At 36.2% G+C, this 25,330-nt stretch overlaps 1 protein-coding gene across 1 annotated transcript; it reads right to left on the bottom strand.

Annotated features, from left to right (window-relative positions):
- Positions 1-21,181: 21,181 nt before the first annotated feature.
- LOC114261837 (calcium-binding protein PBP1) lies at positions 21,182-21,794 on the bottom strand. Its single transcript, XM_082881046.1, has 2 exons — positions 21,438-21,794; positions 21,182-21,259 (listed from the first exon to the last, which is right to left on the bottom strand). Exons 1-2 carry the CDS (start codon positions 21,792-21,794, stop codon positions 21,182-21,184), a joined length of 435 nt encoding a protein of 144 aa, XP_082737172.1.
- Positions 21,795-25,330: the final 3,536 nt, after the last annotated feature.

The raw sequence follows: 25,330 nt of genomic DNA, 5'->3' as shown, positions 1-25,330 counted from the left end.
CGGTAAGGGCTGCAATAAGCCTGCGGGTCGTTGATGTTCGGCTTTGACTTATTGGCAATGAAGACATTTCGATACAAATTCTGTAATTTCTTTCTTCATTCCTGGCCACCAGAAATTCAGTTTTAGGTCTTGATACATTTTCGTATTCCCTGGATGGATAGAAAATTTTGAGTTGTGGCCCTCCTGCAGAACTTTTCTTTTCAGTTCAGTATCGTTCGGTACACACAGTCTTTCTTGAAATTTCAGTACATTATTCTCAAATTTGAATCCCAGTCTCGGTTTAGATTCTCTTTCTTCGATGATCTTCTTCAAGAAGTCATCCAGTTACTGTTTCTCTTTAATTTCTTCAATCAGTGCTGGTTGGGCAGAAATAGCATCTAAGGTTCCACCTTGTTCTCGCAAAACAATTTCAATCTCAGATTTTTCAAGGTCGCAAAGCAATTCTTTCTGTCCGGTAAGCAAACATGCTAAGTTTCCAATCGATTTCCGGCTCAATGCATCAGCAACGGTATTGGCTTTTCCCGGGTGGTACAATATCTGTAGGTCATAGTCTTTAATTAGTTCTAACCATCTCCGCTGTCTCATGTTCAGTTCTTTCTGTGTGAAGAAATATTTCAAACTCTTGTGGTCGGTGTATACTTCACATGTCACCCCGTACAGGTAGTGACGCCAGATTTTCAATGCAAATACTACTACAGCAAGTTCTAAGTCATGGGTCAGGTAGTTCTTTTCGTGCGGTCTCAGTTGTCGGGAAGCATAGGCAATTACTTTCCCATTCTGTATTAAAACACATCCCAAACCCTTATGAGAAGCATCACTAAACACAGTATAACCATCGGTACCTGAAGGTAAGGTCAGAACAGGTGCCATCACTAATCGAGTTTTCAACTCCTGGAAAGCAGATTCTCTTTGGTCTGTCCAGTCAAATGATATCCCTTTCTGAGTCAGTTGAGTTAATGGTAAGGCAATTTTGGAGAAATCTTTGACAAATCTTCTATAATATCCAGCCAAACCCAAAAAGCTTCGGACTTCAGTCACGTTGGTTGGTCTAGGCCAGTTCACTACAGCTTCGATTTTTTGCGGATCAACAGAAATTCCATCTTTGCTAACAACATGCCCCAAAAACATAACATGGTCAAGCCAAAATTCACATTTAGACAGTTTAGCATACAGTTTCTATTCTCTTAAGGTTTGTAGGGCAAGTCTCAGATGATGTTCATGTTCTTCTATACTCTTGGAGTAAATCAATATGTTTAAAAATTGTCAAGGTATGGTTTAAAAATTCTATTCATAAGGTCCATAAATGCAGCTGGTGCGTTCGTGACTCCGAAAGGCATAACTAAAAATTCGTAATGTCCATACCTTGTTCTAAAAGCAGTTTTATCAATGTCATTTGATTTAACTTTCAACTGATGGCATCCGGATCTGAGATCAATCTTCGAAAATACTTTAGCACCCTGTAACTGATCAAACAGGTCATCAATATGCGGTAACGGGTATTTATTCTTTACAGTTACCTTATTCAGTTCACGATAGTCAATACACAGTCTCAGTGAGCCGTCTTTCTTCTTTACAAACAAAACAGGTGCGCCCCACGGTGAGGTACTAGGTCTGATGAACTTTTTGTCTAACAGTTCTTGCAATTGCACTTTCAGTTCTTTCAGTTCAATTGGAGCCATTCGATAAGGAGCTTTAGAAACCGGCTGTGTTCCGGGAATCACATCAACAATAAACTCAATCTCCCTGTCAATCAAATCTCCTGGAAGATTATCTGGAAAAACATCTGGGAATTCTCTGACTATAGGAATACAATTCACATTAGCATTATCATCAGTAGACACAGTCAATACAGAACACAGATATCCCTTACAGCCCTTTCTAATCAATTTTACAACTTTCACAGATGAAATCAGATATGGGGGAGGTACTACTCCAACCCCATTAAACACAAATTCAGGCAAACCAGGTGGACGGAAAACTACTTGTTTCATTACACAGTCTATGGTGGCATGATATTTCGTTAACCAGTCCATTCCCAATATTACATCAAAATGATCAATGTTCAATGGCAGTAAATCAATAAACAGATGTGCATCTTCAACAATAATTTCACAAGCAGGGTACATGTATGCACAGGTCATAGATCCCCCAACGGGTGATGATACAGCTATCAGATAGTTCATAGGTTCTAAGGGTCTATTCAATTTACGCGAAAAAGCATGCGACACATAAGAATGCGTAGACCCCGAATCAATCAGTACATAAGCATTCTGAGTACAAATAGAGAGAATACCTGACACAACGGTCTCGGTATTCTGAACGTCTCCCGGTACTAGGGCGAACACTCGGCCCTGCCTTATAGGCTCTTTCCCGGTAGCTTTGGGGTTCGGTTTTGGTGTAACAGTTGATGCCCTACGCTTGGTGTAGCTTTACTACTAGCTTGTGGAGCAGAGGGACAGTCTTTAACCATGTGGCCCACTTTGCCACACCTATAACAGGCTCCTGATATCTTGTAACAGACTCCCTTGTGATTTTTACCATATTCAGAACAGGGCGGTATTGTACGGTTTCCTTGACTAGACGTAGTCGTTGACCCCGTATTCTGTTTCTTGTTCAATGGACTATGCTTGCCTTTCTTAAACTTAAAATTTTGTCTTTTTCCTCGCCATTCAGGCAATGACGTTTTAGTTTTCAGTGCTTCAATGTTTGATTCAGCCATCAAGCCTCTGTCAAGAACATTCACGTAGTTCGGTAACTTCAGAACATTTATTCGGTCAAGAATTGCAACATTAAGGTCGCCTTCAAATTTTCTGGCCTTCTTATACTCAGTATCCACCATATGCGGTGCATATCTAGCAAGCTCGGTGAATTTCGTCTCATATTCAGCCACGGACATTGCTCCTTGTCTTAGCTGTTCAAACTCGGTTACTTTTCTGTCCCTAACACACTGAGGGAAGTACTTTTCAAAGAAGGCTCCTTTGAATTGAGCCCAAGTCAAAACGGTATTTCCATCACGGATGAGCATCCACCACCTTCTAGCTTCTTCTTGCAATGTAAAGGTGGCTAACAGTACTTTGTGTGCTTCAGAGCACGGGAAAACTTCAAACAATTTTTCAGTCTCCAGAACCCAAGCTTCAGCTTTTAACGGTTCAAGGCCTCCCTGAAAGGACGGCGGTTTCATTTTGCTAAACTTATGGGTCAGTGCAATTATATCCCCATCATTAGCATTCATATTTTGTTCATTCACATTCACATTTTGTTCCGGTACCACCGGAGGAAGAGGTGGGGGCTGTTGGTTCAGTTGTTGGTCCAGTCTTGCAGTTATCAGTTCCATCATTTGTTCCAGTCTGGCCATTCTGGCCTCAGAGGATGAGGATTCAGTTTCATTTGCAGTGTTTGCGTTATCCATTTCACTATAAACAGTTATAACAGTTTTAAACATAAGTAGTCATTTGGTTAACAGTTTTAACATGTTAGCATATATTCAGTCGTAACATAACCACACACTTATCATGCTCATGAGATGCCCTAATTACTTCTCTAGGACACCCTATAGCTCATTTGGACACGTGTGTGCGGTATAACTCGTGGTAAGTATCGCTCTGATACCACTCTGTCACGACCCAAACCTGGTCCTATGGGTTTAGCACCGTAACCAGCCAGTAATCCGAGATTACCGAAGGCCTGCAGAACAGCAAGACAGTAATACAAAGTACAGGGCCTGGCGGAAGCCAAAACAGTAAATAAACAATGCCCAATGAGCTGTGACAGTCTGTGTGCAAAAAGGCTTTTCATACAATTATATATCAACAGTACAAAACAGTATACACAATATTTCATATCAGTCAGACTAGGGACTCAATCCCTGCATAACGGTACAGTAAACATTCAGTCTATACAAACAGTAAAACAGTACAGAAGGGGGGGGGATTGTAAAACACCCCTAAGCCTTAACATGATAGGCTCGGAACCTCGCAGTAAGGCACATAGGCTGGCTTGACAAAACTGGAGTAACCCTGACACCTCTAGCCACGGTCTGGTGCCTGTACACCTACATATATATATGAGCAGTGAGCTAAAGCCCAGTGAATAACATACTGCGTAAAGAGGTTAAGAATGAATGTCCTTACAGTAATGAAAACAGTTCATTGATTCAGTATTCCAGTCGTTCAGTCAGTACAGTCATATGTGGTACATCCATTACCATAACAGTACAGTAAACAGTAGGTCTTAAAAGACCGAACAGTAATGATGGCCATCAGTCAGTAAACAATAGTGGTTCCAACAAGGAAACCGACAGAGATCTCTGTAACAGTAACAGTAAACAGTAGGTGCTAAGGATGCCACAATACAGTTCAAAATATAGGACATATATTCATTCAATTAACAGTATTCAATTCAGAAACAGTACAGTTCAGTTGTTCAGAAAATAATCATTTTTGAACATATCTTTATACAATCGTTACTCACAGAGTTCTGGGCTACAGTATGCTAGAGCGTGCCTCCCCAGTCGCCAACCCTACACAGTTAACAGATTGAACACACTAAGCTACACAGCTGGGAAAGAATAACTTAATCCCTAAGTTGCCTCGATGTGTTCTACATCTATGCCCTCAGGAAAATGCCTTAAACTAGGCCTAAGAATGCCTAGGATGGGGTGAGGATGCAAAGATGTAATCGGAAAACAGTTTCAGAATTTTCAGAAAACAGAGTCCCGCTCGAGCGCAGGTTTACCCGCTCGAGTGGACATGCAACAAAGGTACACGCTCGAGCGTCAACTTTCCCGCTCGAGCGTACTGTAAAAGTACTGGATGGGTGAAATCTCCGCTCGACGTCCGCTCGAGCTTGAGACACAAGACTCCGCTCGAGCGCCCAATCCTCCGCTCAAGCGGACTGTAAAACAGTGCAGAGAAATGCTGGATGCTCGGATTCCACGCTCGAGCGCCACTTTCCCGCTCGAGCGGAAGTGCAAAATCTGGAAAACCCAGATTGCACCTCCAGGCCAAAAACCAAGTTTAAATGCATCAAAACCGATCCTCTTGGGCTGAATTTCTAGAAAACACTAGTAAACATATAGAATATCATGGTTCAAAGCTCAATTTTGAGAAATCAAAGCCCAAGGGTGTTTAATTGAAACCCAATTTCAAACCAATTTCAAGAACAATATGAACATGCAAACTTGCATGAAGTCAAATTGCTTCAAAGCTTCAAAACATGCTCTTGCGAGCCAATTGTTTCCAAAACATGATGAAATCATGAACTACACTCAAAACATGGACATGCATGTGACAATTTGCCATGAACTCAACTCAAAATCCAACAATACTAACATGCATGCATGAATGAAACTACAATTCCACATTCTTGAACCAAATCATGACTTAGTTCTACAATGAAGTATGAATCATGCAAGAACTAGCTCAAACACAAGGATGAGAAGGTGAAATCCTTATCTAAGTCTTGTATTCAAGATTTAGAAGCTCAAATTGACAATCTACACTCAATTACCAAGCAATTCTTCAAGTTGAATTCCAATTTCTCTCACTCTCTCCCTCTCTTCTCTCCAAGTTGGCAAAGCAAAGAGAAAGGCTGATGAAATGTTGCCTACGTGTCTAATGAGGCTCAAATATAGTGTATGGAGGGGGCCACTTAAGTGGCATTAAGGTAATTAAGTCAAATTATGCAATCTATCAATATTTAATCCAATTTAATCATACCTAATCAGTTTTCAGATGAATACACCATAAAATCACATTAATCATGAGGATCATAAAACATCAATCAATTCCCGGTTTGGCCGCCGATAAGACCTTCAATTAGCAGTTTAACATAAAACATGAACAGATAGTCAAACGGTCAAACAGATAGAATACAGATTAACATACACACTCAGTCAATTCAGTTCCAGTTTTTCAGTCAGTCAGTTCAGTACTTTAATCAATTCAATTATCAGTCATAATCAGTTCAGTTATCAGTCATAATCAGTTCAGTTTAACGGTAATCAGTGTTTATCGGTAAGCAACAATGAGGGTTATTACAGGGCCCAAAAAGTAGATTTTTCTGGCCAACCAGAGGTGAAGGATGTTGGGCATAAATGGGCTTTTCTGGCCATGTGCCGGCCATGAATGGCCTATGCGACCCCCTGCCGTCCAATAGTGATCCATGCCAGCCAACAATGAACATGTGCCGGCCATCGATGGAAAAAGGCAATTTTTGGCAGATGTTTATTCTCCAGCTGTTACAGTTGTCCCTTTTGGGATATTTTCGACCTGAGCTTGCATTCTTCTATATATAGAGAGCTTTCTCTATGGTTTTGGAGGTTAGAACATTTGAGGAATAAAATTTTGGGAGCCTCTCTCTCTACATTTCTCTCTCTCTTGAACCTTTGTGCATAAGTGCATACAAGTGTAGATACACTTCTCCTTTGCCTATACATCCTTGAACAAACTTGGTTTTCTTTGAGCTGAGGTTCTAGAAGGTCTTCTTGGAGCTCTTGAAAGTGATCTTGCTTGGTTTTGTGGCCCAAAATTGTGTTGTGCTTCAAGAGGTATAACTCTCTCCCTTTAAGCTTGTTTTTCATACTTGCTTTGCTATCTTTTTCCAACATTTCAAGGTTGGTTTTGGCATGTAAAAGTTCTATTTTTCAGTCCTAAATGTGGTGGTTTGAGCTTTTGTGAGTTAGGGGGTTGTCCCTCTCTTTTGCTCTTTAGCTTGTTAAGCTTTTTGCACCATTTCTCATCACCTTCAAATCAAACTTTTTGGCCTTTCTAACCACTGAAACTCAGAGATTTTTCAGTGACAAAAACCATGTTTTGAGGTCCAAAATAGAAGGGGTTGGCCTCCCCTCCTTGTGTCTTATTTGCATGAGTAAATAGCCTAACATGTGAGCATGCTTTTCTACCTTTTTGTAGCTTAGTTCAAGCATGATTTTGGCTTTGTTTTGACATGTTTCAACTCTGTTTTTGTTTGGTTGGAACACTTCTTGCTTACTTTTTGTACTTGTAGTGCAATCATGCTTACTAGCCTAGCATGTATGATGATTTAGCCTATCATTCGAGCTTGTGTTAGTTTAACTCCAGCACATTTTTGCTACTGATTTAGCATGCTTTAGCTCTATTTTGGGTGGTCTTGGTCATATGTGCTTTGCCTTGCATGGCTATAGTGTAGTTGGCTTCACTAGTTTTGTGTTTCAAGGTGCTTTACTCAAGATGATTGCATGATATAGCATCATTTAACATGTGATTTCAGTGCATATACCTCTGTCACACTCTCACATGTTTCACTCTTTCATTGCTTTTGAGGGTTGTGTATTGTGCCTTGTTTGTGGGCTAACATGTGCACATGATTTTCTTGTCTTTTGTGCTTCAATCTCAGTATGTTTAGGCCACTATTTTGGCATGTCTTAGCTCTGTTTTGAACTGGTTTGATCATTTAAGCTTGATATTGCATGCTTCTAGTGTAGTGTTTATCACTAGTTTTATACTCTTGGCTTTGGAACATGTTGTGCATGTGTTGCTTGCATGTTGTATCACTATTTGTCATGTCATTTCACCACTAAAAAGGTTTGCAACCTCCCTCATTTATTCATTTTTCCATTTGTTTTGAGGGTTGGTCAACCTTATGATTGTGTTTAAGTTTGAGATAGAGCTTGTGCTTAATGGCTTTAACTCTCTCTTGAGGGTTCCTCCTAGCCAAATGCATGATCTCCCTTATGTCTTAAACCATCCTTTGGTTGACCCCTCTCTCATTAGAGGACACTCATCTTGGACTTAACCAATTAAAGAATGGCTTGGTAATGCTAAAATGTATAAACAAGAATTGGACAAGTAAAACATGATCAAGATAAGCATTATTGTATTGAATTGCATCATGTTTAATCGGATGTTATATTGAACACAAGGTAGATTGGTCCATTTCGTATTCAAAGTAATGAAATGAGCCAATCTCCTTTGGTCTCCATCACCCCTGATTATGCATGATAGGGTAGTGGTACTTTGAGTCTTGTTTTTGTGCATTGATTGAAAGTGTACACCTTGGATCTTTGGCCATCATGCATTGAAAATACTTGATTGGTGGTTTTAGATCCAAGAGTGCCACTCCTTTGATGTTTTGAGATGATAAGAAGAGGTACAGCACAAACATGTCCTTGGAAAACCCTCAATTTTCCTCTGTTTGTGCTCTGTTGCAGTTTGGTGATTCAGCACACCAGTGGCCAGCAGTGCTTCATTGGTGGCCGGCAGTGCATCATCCTTGGTAGGCATGGCTCACTTTTGGCCAGCAGGTGGCCGGCAGCAAGCCCTCATGGCCGGCAGGCCACTGGTGCATTCATTGACATGGAATTGGTAAGTTGGAGTAGAAAGTTCTTGGGATAACCCTGCAAACATAGCCTCTCAAGAGCAAACCGGTGGGCTTTTAGGGGCGAAAATTGAATGCATGGATGTTCAACTTCCCAAAGCAGAGCTGGGGCAGTGTAGTTAGAGTTTTACATGTTTAGTGTGCATTGGTTTTGTAATTTAATTAATTAGTGTGCTAATTAGTTAAGTGTTGTAGTAATTAGTCTAATTAGTTTAATTAGATTAGTTTAATTAGCTTAGCTTAGATTAGCTTAGCTTATTCATTCGGACCCTTCTTTGAGAGGGCGCAATGTTGTAATAAGTGTGCGCGTGTGTGTGTGCATGTCTTCCAACCCCACGTCTTTTTTCCTTTTATTTACCCGCTTTCGATGGTTAGATTAGGGCACGTTTTGATTAGCATACCTTATGCTTGCATGTGTGCATCATTCATTTGTCTTGCATGCACTGAGGCTCGACGCATCATTCAAACTGCATCGCAATTTCAATACACTTATTTGAATACGTGTTTCAAAGCATGTAATTAAATTGTTGAATTCATGTGCCATCTTAGATAGCCGAGCCTATTTAGTTGCATTATTGCATATGTTGCATTAGGCATCTAGCATAGTTAGGATCATGCATATTTCTAACTAGCTTTTGTTTTAGCTTGGGGTACACTGTAAGTTTTACGCTTTAGCATACTTGCATGAGTGTGAGTGATGCCATGATAGCATGTTTGCCATGAGGCTATTTGCTTAAATGGTTAACTGCATGAATGCCTGTGGATGAAAGCTTGGTTGCTTGAATTGGAACAATTCATTAAATGTGAGTTTTAAACCCACTTTGCATAGTGGCAAATCATCATGTTTTAAGCCCATCATGTTTGGTGGCAAATCTGCGCTTTAGCCCACTGGAGGGTGGCATTTTCAAACCATTTTCGAAAGCAAACATGAGTTAAATTTGTTCCAATTCTTGCGATTTTAATCTATACTTGTGTGTGCGTCACATAGTAAAGTTAGCTAAATAACCGGAATAAAAACACATATATTTATAAAAACAACATATCGTGTTTAGTAGAGGCCGATTTTTGATCGGACGAACGGGAGTGCTCATTTCAAGACCTTCCCCTCTCGTACCCAAGTTCCCGAGCCGATGCAACTTTGGTGATGACGGACATGTGGCCTTTGGCACGAGTCAGGGTTTCCTAAATTTTCCAAAAATAAAATATTTAGGTGGCGACTCTGTAATCTGGCAAAGTAGTCCAGTTTTGGCATTATTTGATTTAAAATCGATTTTTCAAAATGATTTGCCAGATTGGATTCTTTGGTGTTTATCAGTCTCACATCGCACTTTAAAGATTAGATTCAGAATCGTGACAAGAGTCTGAACTGTAGGACCAATTCGCGCCTCTCCAAAAGGGGGCGCGGGAAGAAAGTCGAGTCTACAGTTATATGAGTATGATTTATGTATTAAGAAAATTAGTCATTTGTATGTATATGTATTTTTTTCTGCTTTTTTATTAGTTCTGTAAATTATCTTAGTAGTTTTTTTAGATGGGAAATTATCCTAAGACTCAGAAATTCACCCAAAATAATATGGTAAGATAATTGAAATTTATATCATTGAGTGTATAACAAATCAAAAAATAATACATATTATATCACATAATATAATAATATATCTAATGATTTATTCTATTCAATTTTATAAAATAATATTTTAATTTTTAAAAAATTATAAAAATATAAAATTAAAATATATTATAATAATAACTCGTGTCTTGGACATATCCTTTTAAACTAAGTATATATATGTATATATTTTAGATTCAAGCACAGTTGAACTTTATATTACAATTTTCAAATTTGAAACTTCTTTATTTGTTTTGATTGACCATTTCTAAGATTGACAAAATAGGGATGTAATTTTGAAAAATCTGGGCCCAATTAGTTGACGAAGACCACGCCACCCATGAATTGAAGGTTTTTTCTAGACAAGTCAAAAAATGACTCTTCACCAACGAAGCTGGAAAAGGTCTGATCGTCCATGGCCTCAATCATAAATACAGGAATTTATGTTATCCACCCTTTAAAAAAAAAAGGTAAATTATACTAATATTTTGATGTTTAAATAAAATACAGTAAAATTTTATAATTTTAATATAATTATATTGAATTACTTTGTAATTTTAATTGATATAACTATTAAAAAAAATTTCATCGATAATTTATTAGTTATATGAATAAAAAAATAATATTTACTGTGCTTGATTTTAATTTCTGAATTCAATTTTTAAAAAATTGAATTTTTCGTTCTTTGTATTTTTTTATTTTTAGTGAATATTTTTAAAATTTTAAGTAATTTTTTTTATTTTTTTAAATACACCTTACTCAGATGTATTTAAAAAGTAAAATATTTGTAAAATAAATATTTTAAAAAATTAATAAATACACAAGAATATGAAAAATATACTGAATTTTTATATTTTATTTTTATATTTTTTGGTATTTAGTGATTATTTTTTTTAAAAAAAAATCACAAATATTATAGTTTTTAAGTGTATTTATATTAGGTGTATTTAAAAATTAAAAAAATTGTTTAAAATATTAAAAAAAATTAGTGAAAATAAATAAAAAATAAAAAATTTCAATTTTCTAAAAAGTAAATTCAGTATACTTAAACTAAGCAAACTGATTATCATTTCTTTTACATGTAAATGTATACTTTACATGGGGACATAATTTTTAACATATCCATATGGCATGACCTCAGGCTGAGGTTCTACATGGTGGGGTGTGATTGGCCAGGTATAGAAACAATCAATGTCTAGGCCAAGGTACTTGGTGAAAGACATGAGTCCTAATAAATGAATGACTATTAGGTTGAGTGTGTAAGACTTTTTGAGAAATTAATCAAAACCCAACTAAGGGAGATGAATCCTAAATATTGTGTTGTTCTTAAAGGAAATATGATTAATATGGAAACAACTACTAAAAGGAGACAACACTTTCATATAAAGGGGGCGAAACATCTTGGATGGGGTTTTGATAGCCAACGAAGTGGTTGACTGGTGGAAGAAGAGTGGGCAGATGGGGTTGATATTAAAGTTAGACTTTGAAAAAGCGTACGATTCTGTTAACTGGGACTGTTTGTTGGATATGATGAGGAGGTTTGGGTTTGGAATTAAGTGGAGAAAATGGATACAGGAGTGTTTATGTTCGTCCAGAATCTCAGTCCTTGTTAATGGGTCTCCGACGTCTGAATTCACTCCCGGAAAAGGACTTAAACAGGGGGATCCCTTGTCACCTTTCCTATTTAACATTGTAGCTGATGGATTGAATATGTTATTACAAAGGGCATGTTCAGCAGGGTTAATCTCAGGAGCAGTTTTAGGTTAGAATGGATCAAGTGTGACTGTATCACATCTACAGTTCGCAAATCATACGATAATTTTTTGCAAGGCAGATGTGGTGGAGGTTTTGGTAATTAAGAGAATTCTGAGATGCTTCCAGTTAGTCTCAGGGTTGAAAATAAACTTCCGCAAAAGCTTTGTGTGTGGAGTTGGGGTTCCTACGCAGGTGGTTATGGAATGTGCTGGTAGGCTTAATTGTAAATCTCAAAGCCTTCCTTTCTTGTATCTTGGCTTGCTTCTTGGTGCTAGTCCAAGATTAAAGAAGACTTGGAAACCAGTTATTGACAAGGTGAGGGTTAAGTTAGCATCCTGGAAAGGGAAACTGCTATCCTTTGGGGGTTGGCTAACTCTCATAAAGTCTATTTTGTCTAGTCTCCCTGTGTATTACTTATCCATTTTCAAGATGCCTCAATCTGTGATCATGACCATTGACCATCTGCGGGCAGCCTTTCTTTGGGGTGGGTCTGAATTAATGAAAAAGATCCATATGGTCAAATGGGAGAAGATCACTGTCAGCAAAGAACATGGAGGATTGGGGATTATGAAGTTAAAGGATGTAAATGACTGTCTACTCGCTAAATGGTGGTGGAGATTTGGCATTGAAGATAATTCCTTGTGGAAGAGAGTTCTGTGTAGTAGATATCAGTTTAGTGGAGGAAGATGGGCACCATTTTCATGCTCTACAGCTTCTATCTCTAGAATATGGGGAGGGATTTTAAGTGTTGGCCAAGCAAACCCTTTCTTGTTAAGTATTTTTCTTCACAACTCAAAACTGGTGGTGGGAAATGGGCACAGGACTCATTTTTGGATTGATTAATGGATTGGGCAGCAATGTCTTAGGTTGGAGTTTCTGAGACTGTATAGTCTGCCAACAGAGAAGGAGATATCCTTGGAATGTTATTGGAAAGAAGAAGTGTATCAGGGGAATGGAATTTGAATTTTCGAAGATCATTATTTGCATGGGAGACTGAGGAATTAGCTAGGTTGGTATCACTTGTGAGCCAGGTTGAGTTGGGGGCAGCAGAGCGCGAGGATTGTTTGGAATGGCTGTTGTGTTCATTACAATAGTTTAGTGTAGCCTCCTTTTTGAGAGAGTATGTGCCTAGCACTCCTTTGATGAGCACTAATCTGCTCTGGAATAAGCTGGTTCCACTAAAAGTCCAATTCCTTTGTTGGCTGGCTTGGAGAGGAAGATTGAAGACTGTTGTTTTCCTGCGAAGGATTGGAGTGCTGAATCAAAACACTTCAGTTAATTGTGTTTTTTGCAAAAATTAGGAGGAATCAGTTATCCATGTATTACTATGGTGTCCCTTTGCTTGGCAAGTTTGGTCAAGATTGTTGAATTGGTGGGGTTTACAGTGGGTTTTACCTGGTAATGTGAAGGGCTTGTTTCATTGGTGGTTGGGATTTAAGTGGGGTCAACTTGCAACTCAAATCTGGAAGGCCATCCCATTGGCAATTATGTGGTCCATGTGGAAACTTAGGAATGAAGTAATCTTTCATGGAAGCCAATTTTGGATCGATGATTTTTGTGATTTGGTTAAGGCGTGGGTGGCATTCTGGGTCACAGCATATTCTAAGGGTTGCTCTTACTCAGTTCAGGACTTCATTTATAACCTACAGCAAATTATAACCATGTCTACCAGTTGAAGATGTTGCTGGGTAAGCTGCTATTTTTGTCCTGTTTGGCATGTTGCAGTTGCTGTTTTGTTCTGTTTTTGGCTTGATGCAGATGTTGCTGGGTTGAGTTTTTTGGTCTGTCATTGGCATGCTGCTGGGTGGGGTTTTATGGTAGCATGGGTCTGTTTTGGTGTGTAATTGGGGGTTGGTTTGTTTTGTTTTGTTTAACACTTTTTGTCTTGGTGTGTTTTCGAGGGTTGTTTTGTTTTGGTTTTCTTGTGTGTTGTTTTGTTGGTTGGTTGCTCACCAACTTTGAGTTCTGGAGTTTGTGCTTCCAGATGATTTTGTGTGCATCTTAGTGCCAACCTGGTTGGGATCTTGATGTTTCACAGTGATGCTTTTGCTCCTCTTTTTTTATTGTATCTTTTCATTCCTCGTATGTTTTATCAATAAAATTTTCTTTTGCTGATAAAAAAAAAAAAAAAACAGAGGAATGTGCGTTGATGTGTGAATTAGAGCATTCAAGTTACCTATTTGTTATCTCTTTTGTGAGTTGTTACTAACTTTATCATCAAAGTGCCCTCTCGATTGACGAACAACTGGGTTAGTTCCTATCTCGATCTTGTAGGTGTAGATCTCGACAACAGCTGCGTGCTCTTTGACTTTGTTTCTAGAATTTTAATACGAAGATTAGAGTTTTGGCTGTGTGGTCAAATTTTGGCACGCACAATTTGTTGTCATTTGTGGGAACAAAGTTAAACTAGATGGATCTTAAAGCTATGCATGGTCAAATGGGTGTTAATTTGAAGAATGAGTCTTTGGAGCATGTTCAACCCACGAGAAACAACAGAGCAAACAACAATGCAAACAATAATGTGAAGAACGTCACAAATAACAACGTGAATGGTGGAGGCAGAGTCCCTATGTAGGATAGAGCCTCCAGAAAGAACAATGGTAGGGGACAGGAGCACCCTTGCGATGAATATTATGCTGAAGATGACCGTCAAGTCTGGAAGGATCGAGTTGCTTGAAAAGATATAGAACTCAAGAGAATGGAAACTAGGATGACCAATATGGAGGCCATGAAGGACATCGTTGTGGAGAACAAGAATAATGGGCAAGCTACCTCAACACTTTCTAGGAAGAGGAGACAAAGAATCGTTGAGACAAGGGTTGAAGGCAATATTTCAGCGGGATCACACGAAAGAAATGATGGTTCCAGAAGACAAGAGCGATCAAGAGCCGATGTTGGCTCGAAACAGCAAAATGTATTTGGCCGACTAGTTGAGTTCAAGAGACATAAGAAGATGATGGATCATAGAGGATCCAAGAGACATAATCAAGGTGTCGAGAGCACATACCTCAAGTGGTAACGAATTGAAGAGGCTTAAGTGTCACAACCTAAACCCGGCCCTATGGGTTTAGCATCGTAACCGGCCAGTAATCCGAGATTACCGAAGGCCTACAGGACAGTAAAACAGTAAAACAGTAAAACAGAGTACAGGACCTGGCGGAAGCCAATACAGTAAATAAACAGTGTCCAATGAGCTGTGACAGTCTGTATGCAAAAAGACTTCTCATATATTTATACATAAACAGTACAGAACAGTATGCACAATATTTACAGTCATTCAGATTAGGGACTCAATCCCCGCATAACAGTACAGTAAACATTCAGTCTATACAGAGCAGTAAGACAATACAGAAGGGGGAATCCTAAAACACCCCTAAGCCTTAGCATGATAGGCTCGGAGCCTCGCAGTGAGGCACATAGGCTGGCTTGACAAAACTGGAGTAACCCTGACGCCTCTAGCCACGGTCTGGTGCCTGTACACCTACATATATATATGAGCAGTGAGCTAAAGCCCAGTGAATAACATACTGCGTAAAGAGGTTAAGAATGAATGTCCTTACAGTAATGAAAACAGTTCATTGATTCAGTATTTCAGTCGTTCAGTCAGTACAGTCATATGTGGTACATCCATTAGCATAACAGTACAGTAAACAGTAGGTCTTAAAAGACCGAACAGTAATGATGGCCATCAATCAGTAAACAGTAGTGGTTCCAACAAGGGAACCGACAGAGATCTCTGTAACAGTAACAGTAAACAGTAGGTGCTAAGGATGCCACAATACAGTTCAGAATATAGGACATACATTCATTCAATTAACAGTATTCAATTCAGAAACAGTACAGTTCAGTTGTTCAGAAAATAATCATTTTTAAACATATCTTTACACAATCGTTACTCACAGAGTTCGGGCTACGGTAAGCTAGAGCGTGCCTCCCCAGTCGCCAACCCTACACAGTTAACAGATTGAACACACTAAGCTACACAGCTGGGAAAGAATAACTTAATCCCTAAGTTGCCTCGATGTGTTCTACATCTATGCCCTTAAGAAAATGCCTTAAACTAAGCCTAAGAATGCCTAGGATGGGATGAGGATGCAAAGATGCAATCGGAAAACAGTTTCAGAATTTTCAGAAAACAGAGTCCCGCTCGAGCGCAGGTTTCCTCGCTCGAGCGGATATGCAACAAAGGTACACGCTCGAGCGTCAACTTTCCCGCTCGAGCGTACTGTAAAAGTACTGGATGGGTGAAATCTCCGCTCGACGCCCGCTTGAGCTTGAGACACAAGACTCCGCTCGAGCGCCCGATCCTCCGCTTAAGCGGACTGTAAAACAGTGCAAGATGCCGTATGCTCGGATTCCACGCTCGAGCGGCACTGCCCCCGCTCGAGCAGAAGTGCAAAATCTGAAAAACCCAGATTGCACCTCCAAGCTCAAACTCAAGTTTAAATGCATCAAAACCGATCCTCTTGGGCTGAATTTCCAGAAAACACTAGTAAACATATAGAATATCATGGTTCAAAGCTCAATTTTGAGAAATCAAAGCCCAAGGGTGTTTAATTGAAACCCAATTTCAAACCAATTTCAAGAACAATATGAACATGCAAACTTGCATGAAGTCAAATCATTTCAAAGCTTCAAAACATGCTCTTGCGAGCCAATTGTTTCCAAAACATGATGAAATCATGAACTACACTCAAAACATGGACATGCATGTGACAATTTGCCATGAACTCAACTCAAAATCCAACAATACTAACATGCATGCATGAAATGAGCTTCAATTCACCATTAATGAGCCAATCCATGACTTAGCTCTACAATTAGACATGAACCATGCATGAATCAACTTAAAGACAAATCAACAAGATGAAATTCATACCTAGGTTCCTTGAATGCGAGTCTAGAGGTTCAATTATGCACTTAAGCTTTCAATTCCTCAAGATTCAAGCCAAATCTCTATGTTGAATTCACTACTCTCCCTTCCTCTCTCTCTAAGGTCGACAAGAGCTCAAACAAGGCTGAGGAAATGTTTGTTTCAAGTGTATACAAGGCTCACATGCTATATTGAGATAGTGGCCACTAGGTGTGGCAAAATGGTAATTACGGCAACCATTGTAAGTTAACTCATTTTAATCTAATTTAATCATACCTAATCGGTTTTCAGGTAATTACACCGTAAAATCACATTAATTATGAGGGTCATAACACACTAATCAATTCCCGGTTCGGCCGCCGATAAGGCCTTCAATTAGCAGTTTAAACATAAAACATGAACAGGTAGTCAAACGGTCAAACAGATAGAATACAAATTAACACACATACTCAGTCAATTCGATTCCAGTTTTTCGGTCAGTCAGTTCAGTACTTTAATTAGTTCATTTATCAGTCATAATCAGTTCAGTTTAACGGTAATCGGTGTTTATCGGTAAGCAGCGGTGAGGGTTATTACATTAAGTCTTCAAAAAGCAACCCTACAACTCCATTCTCTCAGGAACTAGAGATTTGGGAGGCATCAAGTAGATTCTTGATGCTAGAGTTTCAAATATACGATGGTGCCTCGGATCCAAAAGTACATATTGTTAGACAATCTTCACTATATTCGAAAAAGTGGATTAAAGAAATGAGAAAGACTGTTTGATTACAAAAATCAAAACAATATATATATATATATATATAAATTAAGAAAAGCATATTCGTATTTTGTTACAAAAACAAAACCAAAATCTGAAAAAAAAAGAAATTAAAAAAAATAAAAGAAAAGTAATCGAATTACTTACAGTATTATTTTGTCAAATATTTAGATAAATTCCAGTGTTGAACACTGTCCCCTTAAGATAGATTCATCCTCTTTCGGTTGCTAACAGATTATGGACATTTATCTCTCAAGATGAAATGATTTATAACAAACAATAGCAGCATTACAAACTATTTGTACAACGAACACACTTTGTGTTTATACTCTTTCTTATAGGAAGATTAAATGCAACAAAATGCAGAGAGCAATAACAAAATTAGAATGAAAAAAAAAAAAATTGAGTGCAAAATTCAAATGAGGGGTTGACTATTTATAGGTACACTGGTGGCTTTTCAGATTTGAATCCAACAGGTAAAAAACCTGTTTGAATAGGTAAGGAACCTGTTTGATTTGAATTTAAACAGATATTGAATATGTTCGGATTGAATTTAAACAGATATAAACCTGTTTGGGTGAAGGAAAAAATCTGGACACCATTTCGGAATTAATTTTGAAATTCAAATTCCAAAAAAGATAAGAATTTAATTTTAGAAAAATAAAATTCAAAACGATAAGCATTGGGCTGGACAAGCCCAACTTAACTTCAAACTATGCACCCGCGCCCAAGCTCAAGCCCGCTGCCCGACCGCACGTGTGTTTGTTTTTGGTCCAATAGGTCTAACCCACTTTGCCCATAACCTCCCCCTTCCAAAAAACTTGGGTACGCCTTTGGGCCCTCCCTAAGTTCCAAACTGAAGGCTTATAAACCCGCACAAAGTTTGTTTACTAAAGCAATGTGGGACAAACCTTAATTCCAACCTTTATGGAAATTTCACAAAAAATACCATTTCCATGGAGCTTACTTTGGCTTCAATTTTCTATTTACTCAATAATAGTTTTGAGCAACCAAATATACTATGTGAATCACAACGCGGCATAAAACGCGTTATCATCAATACCCGCTATAATCAGTACTTGGGACCTAGTTAAATTATAGTCCAAAGTTAACGAAAAATTCGGTTTTTGTACAGAATTTCCTCAACCATTCTAACATATATTAGACTGTACTTGAACGCGATGGTGTTATAGGGAGGAAAAAACCCACTATTGTGCAAGGCTTTCCCATCCACCTTTGGGGAGAAAGCTTCGAATTGGTGCAGAAAGCTAGAACCTGGAACAGTGAAGACTTGGACCAATTTGTCTGAGTTGTTTATTGCTCGATTCATAACAAATAGCACACAACTCTTGCAAGTGGACTCTGTGATGGCAATACAAAGGAGCCCAAGGAAACGCTTAGGGCATATGCCAAGAGATATTAGAAGATGTATAATAGAACTATAGGATGCAACAAAGAGCTAGCTGTAGTTTCCTTTAAAAATGGACTAGCAGTAGATAGCAGAATACGACAATCCTTAGCCAAGAAACTACCAACAACCATAGAAGAATTGATGGTAAGGATTAAGAAATATGCAAAAGTCGAAAAGGAGACGCCCAAGCAGAGAAATGATTCGCTAACAAGAAGCAACTCGTAGAGAATAGACGATTATTACACAGTATTTTAACATTGTATAATGTATTTGATATTGTCATTTTGATACCAACAAATTTTTTCTTTTATTCAATTTTTCTTTTTCTTTTTTTCTGTTTTTTTTTTCTTTTTTTATTCAAATACCAACCATTAAGATGCTCTCTAGCTTCATCATGAGTAGATCTATGAATGTATAATGTATTTGATATTGTCATTTCAATACCAACAATTTTTTTTCTTTTTATTTTTTTTTCGGATTCAAATTCCAACCATTAGGATGCTCTCTAGCTTCATCGTTGGGTAGTGATAGAGAGTTTTAACACTAGAGCTCTAATGAGGTGTCAAAAAAAAATGCAAAAAAAAAAAGTCAAAACCTCACATTATCATGTAAAACTCATCATTAAAACTCTATTAGACCTCTTAAAATAGAACTCCCAAACATTACTTAAAAGCTTGTTTTGAAAAGTTGGCTTTTAGTCACTTTTTTTGGTTTGTAGCAAAGTCAAAAACTAGATTTTTTTAATTTTTTTCATTTGGAAAGTTAGTTTTTAGCCAATGGTGAAATTACAATTCTACCCCTCATAGGTCAAAATGTGTTATATGGATGAAATTGTAAATATTTTAAACTAAATAAGGGTAATTTGATCATTTTATTATAATTTGACACCATAAACAAATATTAATCAAAAAAGTCAAAAGTCATTTTTTTACCAACTTTTCAAATTATTTATCTAAAAAAATCAAAAATTTAATTAAAAATCAAAAAATTATTTTTTACCATATTCCCAAAATAAGCCTCATTATCATCAGTGGATCTATGATTCCATTGCAAGTCTCCATCAATCATGGGTCGTGCTTGGATCAGTTATTGTGTGTATTGAATAGGATTGATCAAATTTTTAACTCTAGGTTCTTTGAATCGTGCAAGTACATACTATTGTATATTTTATTTATTTATTTATTTTTTAAAATAACTTAAATTTAAGAATGAAGCATCGATAATTTTAAATAATGATTTTATGAATTATTTAGCTTTATCTTTTTTGTTAGATTTAAAAATTTTATTTTAATGTAAATTACATAAAGGATCAAGTATAAACGCTCATGTGTTATATGTTGAAAGATAAATGTGAATTTTCTCATAATATTGATATTACTAAACATGACACTTCAAAAGTATATTTTTTCCAAATATAATACTTTACTGTAACACTCTAATATAATACAATAAAAAATTTCTTAATACATTTTTCTCAAACGTAATAGCCTACCATTCTAAAAAAATTCATTAGTATACTTTTTTCAAACAAAATACTATAATTAATATAACAAACAAAAAAAACTCGTTATTGTACTTTTTCTAAACATAACGTTCCAATGTAACATACTAAAAAATTCCTTATCGTACTTTTTTCAAAAATAACGTGTAATATTCCAAAAAAATTCTTTAGTGTATTTTTTGCAAACGTAACACTCCAATCAATGTAACATACAAAAACTCTTTAGTGTAATTTTTCAAACGTAATATTCTAATATAATACTCCAATGTAATATCAAAAAATCACAATAACAGATATGTAGATTTTCACGCTTGACAACTAACACTTCAACCACCAATCCTCCAAAAAAAATTTCCACACCTCATATTTAGATTCTCATCTCAAAAACAAATCATAAAATTGAAAAAAACGAATCACAAAAATGTATTTACTTAAACTCAAATGACACAAAATCAAATAAATACAACTTTTCAAAACAAAAAAGACTAATTAATTCAAAAAAAAGCTCTTAGAATTAAATGGATCAACATTTTCCTATATGGAATATATGGATAAATTTTTCTAAATTTAATCTCAATGACATGAATTATTGCGTATCAATTGTTAATTTGTATAATAATTTTTATTTTGTTTGGCGTAAATTTTTATTTTGTTGGATAGACTCCTTTGGAAGTGTAGTTTAGCTTACCTTAATAGAAATTTATTTTGTTCATTTTATTTTTATTTTTTTATATTAATTTGTATACAAATTAAAACCAATAACACACTTTTGCTATTTTATTATGAGTGAATTCAGAAAAAATATTTTAAAGATTTCACTATTTATTTTTAGCACATTGTCTACTATACATATCAAAATGTAACAAAATAGAGAATCAAACAATAGCAAATCAACAGCAAAAGTGTTATCATGTAATGAATTATGCATCTGTATAACCACAAAAATCAAATACCCAGTTATCTTCTTTCAATCTCCACAGCATATGTATGTAATTTTCCTAATGAAGAAAAAGAAAACCAATCAAAAACAACATCTGATTTTCCTTATTGTTGGAGAATAAAAAGCAGAGGAACAATTTACACAACCATGAACAAAAAACGACGTCGTCCCCCTCCCTCCTCTTTGTCAAAAAAAAGTCAAAATGTTAACCTTGTCAATATCAATTCCGATCAAACCCAACCAGTCTTCATCTCCTGATTTAGAGCTCGCTCGAGCCAAGCCTCGGACTCCTCCATCAACTCAGGACTCAATCTGAACATCAAAACACAAAACTCCATCTGATTGAGAGACCCATCACCGTCCACGTCACCTTCTGTGACCATGCTCATCAGCTCATCGTCCCTCAAGTCTTGCAAGCCGAGAAGAGCCGAGTTCTTCTTCAAGCTGTCGAAAGTGATGACCCCTCTATCCCTATCCATCAAGAGCCGAAACCCATTACACAGCTCTCTTATCAGTCCCTCTCCTCCCAATTTTCCCGCCATAATCGGCAACAAATCTTCAAAATCAGTGGTATCAGTCTTTTGCCCTGCCATTACTGACTGTATTTTTAGAGAGAGAAAGTACAGAGAGAGAGAGAGAGAGAAGGGTTGATTGTGTTGGATTGAGGAGAGAGAACAAGAGGGAATAGATATATATGTATAGATGGGCGGAATAAGAAGGAGATTCTAGGAAGGAGGTGAAAAGGAGGGACCCAGTGGATGACAACCCATATACAGAAAAGTTTATGAACTGGTCTCCCTGCTTTGGGTTCCTTCTGAATTGCTTGTGTGTTTCGCAGAAGAAGCCTGTCAGGGGTATAACCGTCATTTTCATGATTTTGTTATTATTGTTTGGGTAAATTACAGTGACACCCCTGAGATTTTTATTTATTACAGTTCTCTCTTTATATTTTGAAAATTACATCCCCTCCCTAAAGTTTAAAGTTTCATTACAGATTATTCCATGAGGTTTAAAGTTTCATAACAGTTCCCCCTCATCGTAATGATCATCATATATAAAATTAAATTAACAGGAAGTCAGTGTAATTTTCTAAATATAAAAAGATGAATTGTAATAAATATAAATTTCAAGATGTGTTAATATAATTTATTTTTTTTTATATTGTAAAGAACTTTTTTTTGATAATTTTTGTGTTCCTTTGACTTGATCAACTCTGATGTTGTCTATGAGGATTGGTTTCAAATTGAGTGTGGATCATTTTTCACGTTCACATGGCAATGGTGAATAATGTCGGCTTTGGTTGGGACTTGGGTCGGCAGGCTTGATCTGAATTGTTTGGAATGTCTTTTCAAGTGCAACATTTTATAGTTTATTAATATTTAATAAAAAAATATTAAATATGTATATATATTTTTTATTTAAAAAATTCAAATTACTTTAGTATATGTATTTTAAAATTTACTTTGACAATATGTCGAAGGATTTAGCTTAACGTAGTCGTTGAGAAGAGATGTTGATTGAAGGTGGTTTTGATGATTGGAGATGGTTATCAATTCCCAAATGAGATGGTTATCCATTGCCAAAAGTGATGGACCAGGTCATTTCTAGCGTTGGGTGATTGTTGATGGAAAGTGGCGATTGAAGGTAACTACTGTCAATCAGATATGGTGGGTGTTTGGGAAGTAGATTTTCTTATAAATTTTTAGTTGTAAGATATTATTAGAGAAATTTTTTTTTATGTTTGAGAAGATAGTTAGACCTTTTTGTAGTTAGATGTGATGTTTGTGAGAGAAAAAATGAAATAATTATAGAGTTTGATGTGATATTTTGTTTAGATTAATTTTTTTTTGATTTTATAAAATATTTATCTTGTAGTGAAAAAATTAAAAAAAAATCCAAAAACCTAATTGCCAAACACCACCTTGTTTTGGAGAGGAAATAGTCCACAGAAGCTGATGGGATATGGCGGTTAAGGGGGCCAGTGATAGTGGTAACAGAAAATGCGAGGTGACGGATGTGGTGGCTCGTCATGATAATGAGTAATAGAGGCAGAAATAATCAGATATTTTGTACAGGAGGAGCCAAAACATATGTATAAAAAAAAATATTGTGTTAGTTTTGATACATTATTAATTGGACATAATTCCTTATATAAATATTGTGAAATAAGTATTTTACGAGAAAATTAAAATAAATCAGACAAATAGTTTTTCGAATTTTTAGAAGTTTGGAACTAGTGACTAGATCTCATTGTACAATCAGTTAAACTATTATTTTAGACTATTTTATTGATTGAGATGGTTAATAAATAAAAAGTGAAAAATATTTACGATCACTAAAAATGATTCTTAAATTTATCGGCAATGCTACGTAACTCAAATTTTGTGGCTCAAAAGTGGCTCAAATGGCCAAAACGACGTCGTTTTGAGTACAGAACAACATAAAAATGGCCAAAACGACATCGTTTTGACCATTTGAGCCACTTTTGAGCCACAAAATTTGAGCTACGAGACATTTTCCTAAATTTATACTTAATAACATTAAATGCTACATATTAGTTGATTTACTTAAAAATCAATCAATTAAGACTTAATTCCTGTCATATTATTATAGATAAATTTAGAGCTGAAACTTTAAGTTCTCTAACATTACTCATAAAAAGATATACATACCATTTGATTTTTAAAATAAAAAGTGGCATGTACCTATTGTATTAATAAAATCAATTCAATAAAATTGATGCCATTATTTAAAATGTAAAATAATTAGAAATCATTTTATTATACATTGTGAAATACTAATCAAATAGAAATTTAGTAAACTAATTCTTATAAAATTAAGAAGGGTAAATTACACTTTGCCCCATAAAGTTTCATCAATTTTCTACTTTGGTCCTTTAAGTTTAATTTTTCTTACTTTGGCCCTTCATATTTGCAATCCTTCCCACTTTGGCCCTTTAAGTTTAATTTTTCCCATTTTGGCCGTTTATGTTTGCAATCCATCCCACTTTGACCCTTCATATTTGCAATCCTTCCCATTTTATTCCTAGACTAACTTCCCTCTAAAAAACTAATAGAATCTGCCACATCGCTAATGCATCAGCTCTATGTGTGATGTAAAAAATTCACTAAATATGCAAAAAATAAAAAATAGAAAACAAAAAAATTGAAATTTTTTTTTTTTTAGTCTTTAGTGAACTTTTTTTTTTCAAATTTATTCATAAACATTATTACATTATAGATGCATCTAGATTAGATGCAGCTAAAAAAATAAAAACAAATTTAACTAAAAAAGGATAAAAGTTTACTAAAGACGAAAAAAATGAAAAAAATACTAACTTAAACACCTGTATTGTCAATTTTGAAATGAAAAATTTACTATCGTTTTTTTTTCCGTCTTTAGTGATTTTTTTTTCTTTTTTTAGTTAAATTTGTTTTTATTTTTTAGTTGCATCTAATCTAGATGCATCTATAATGTAATAATGTTTATGAATAAATTTGAAAAAAAAAAGGTTCACTAAAGAACTAAAAAAAATTCTAATTTTTTTGTTTTTTATTTTTTGTATCAATGACTGGAAGTTGAACTGGGTAACTGTTAAAAACAAGTATCCAATGCCTCGTATAGACGATTCGTTTGATCAGTTGAAGGGGTCTTATTGCTTCTCTAAGATAGATTTGAGATCGGGATATCATCAATTGAAGGTAAAGGGGGAGGATATCCTGAAAACGACATTTCGTACGCGGCATGGCCATTACGAGCTTCTAGTGATGCCTTTTGAGCTAACCAATACTCCAGTGGTGTTTATGGATTTGATTAATCGGATCTTCTGTGAGTTCCTAGATCATTTTGTGGTTGTCTTTGTGGACGACATCTTAATTTATTCACCATCTGAGGAGGAACACGAGAAGCATTTGCGAGTAGTGCTTGAATCACTTAGAGTCTACAAACTGTATGCTAAGTTTGGGAAGTGTGAATTCTGGTTGAAAAAGGTTAAGTTCTTAGGCCATATGGTATCCGAAAAAATGGGTGACTATCGATTCATCCAAGATAGAGGCAGTGCAAGATTAGACACAACCTAAGAATGCTTTTGAGATCCGTAGTTTCCTGGGGTTGGCTCGGTATTATCGGA

This window comes from Camellia sinensis, chromosome 7 (genome assembly GCF_055761805.1).
Source record: "Camellia sinensis isolate YWXY chromosome 7, ASM5576180v1, whole genome shotgun sequence".
Lineage (NCBI taxonomy): Eukaryota > Viridiplantae > Streptophyta > Magnoliopsida > Ericales > Theaceae > Camellia > Camellia sinensis.
This window is presented reverse-complemented; position numbering and strand designations above follow the sequence as displayed.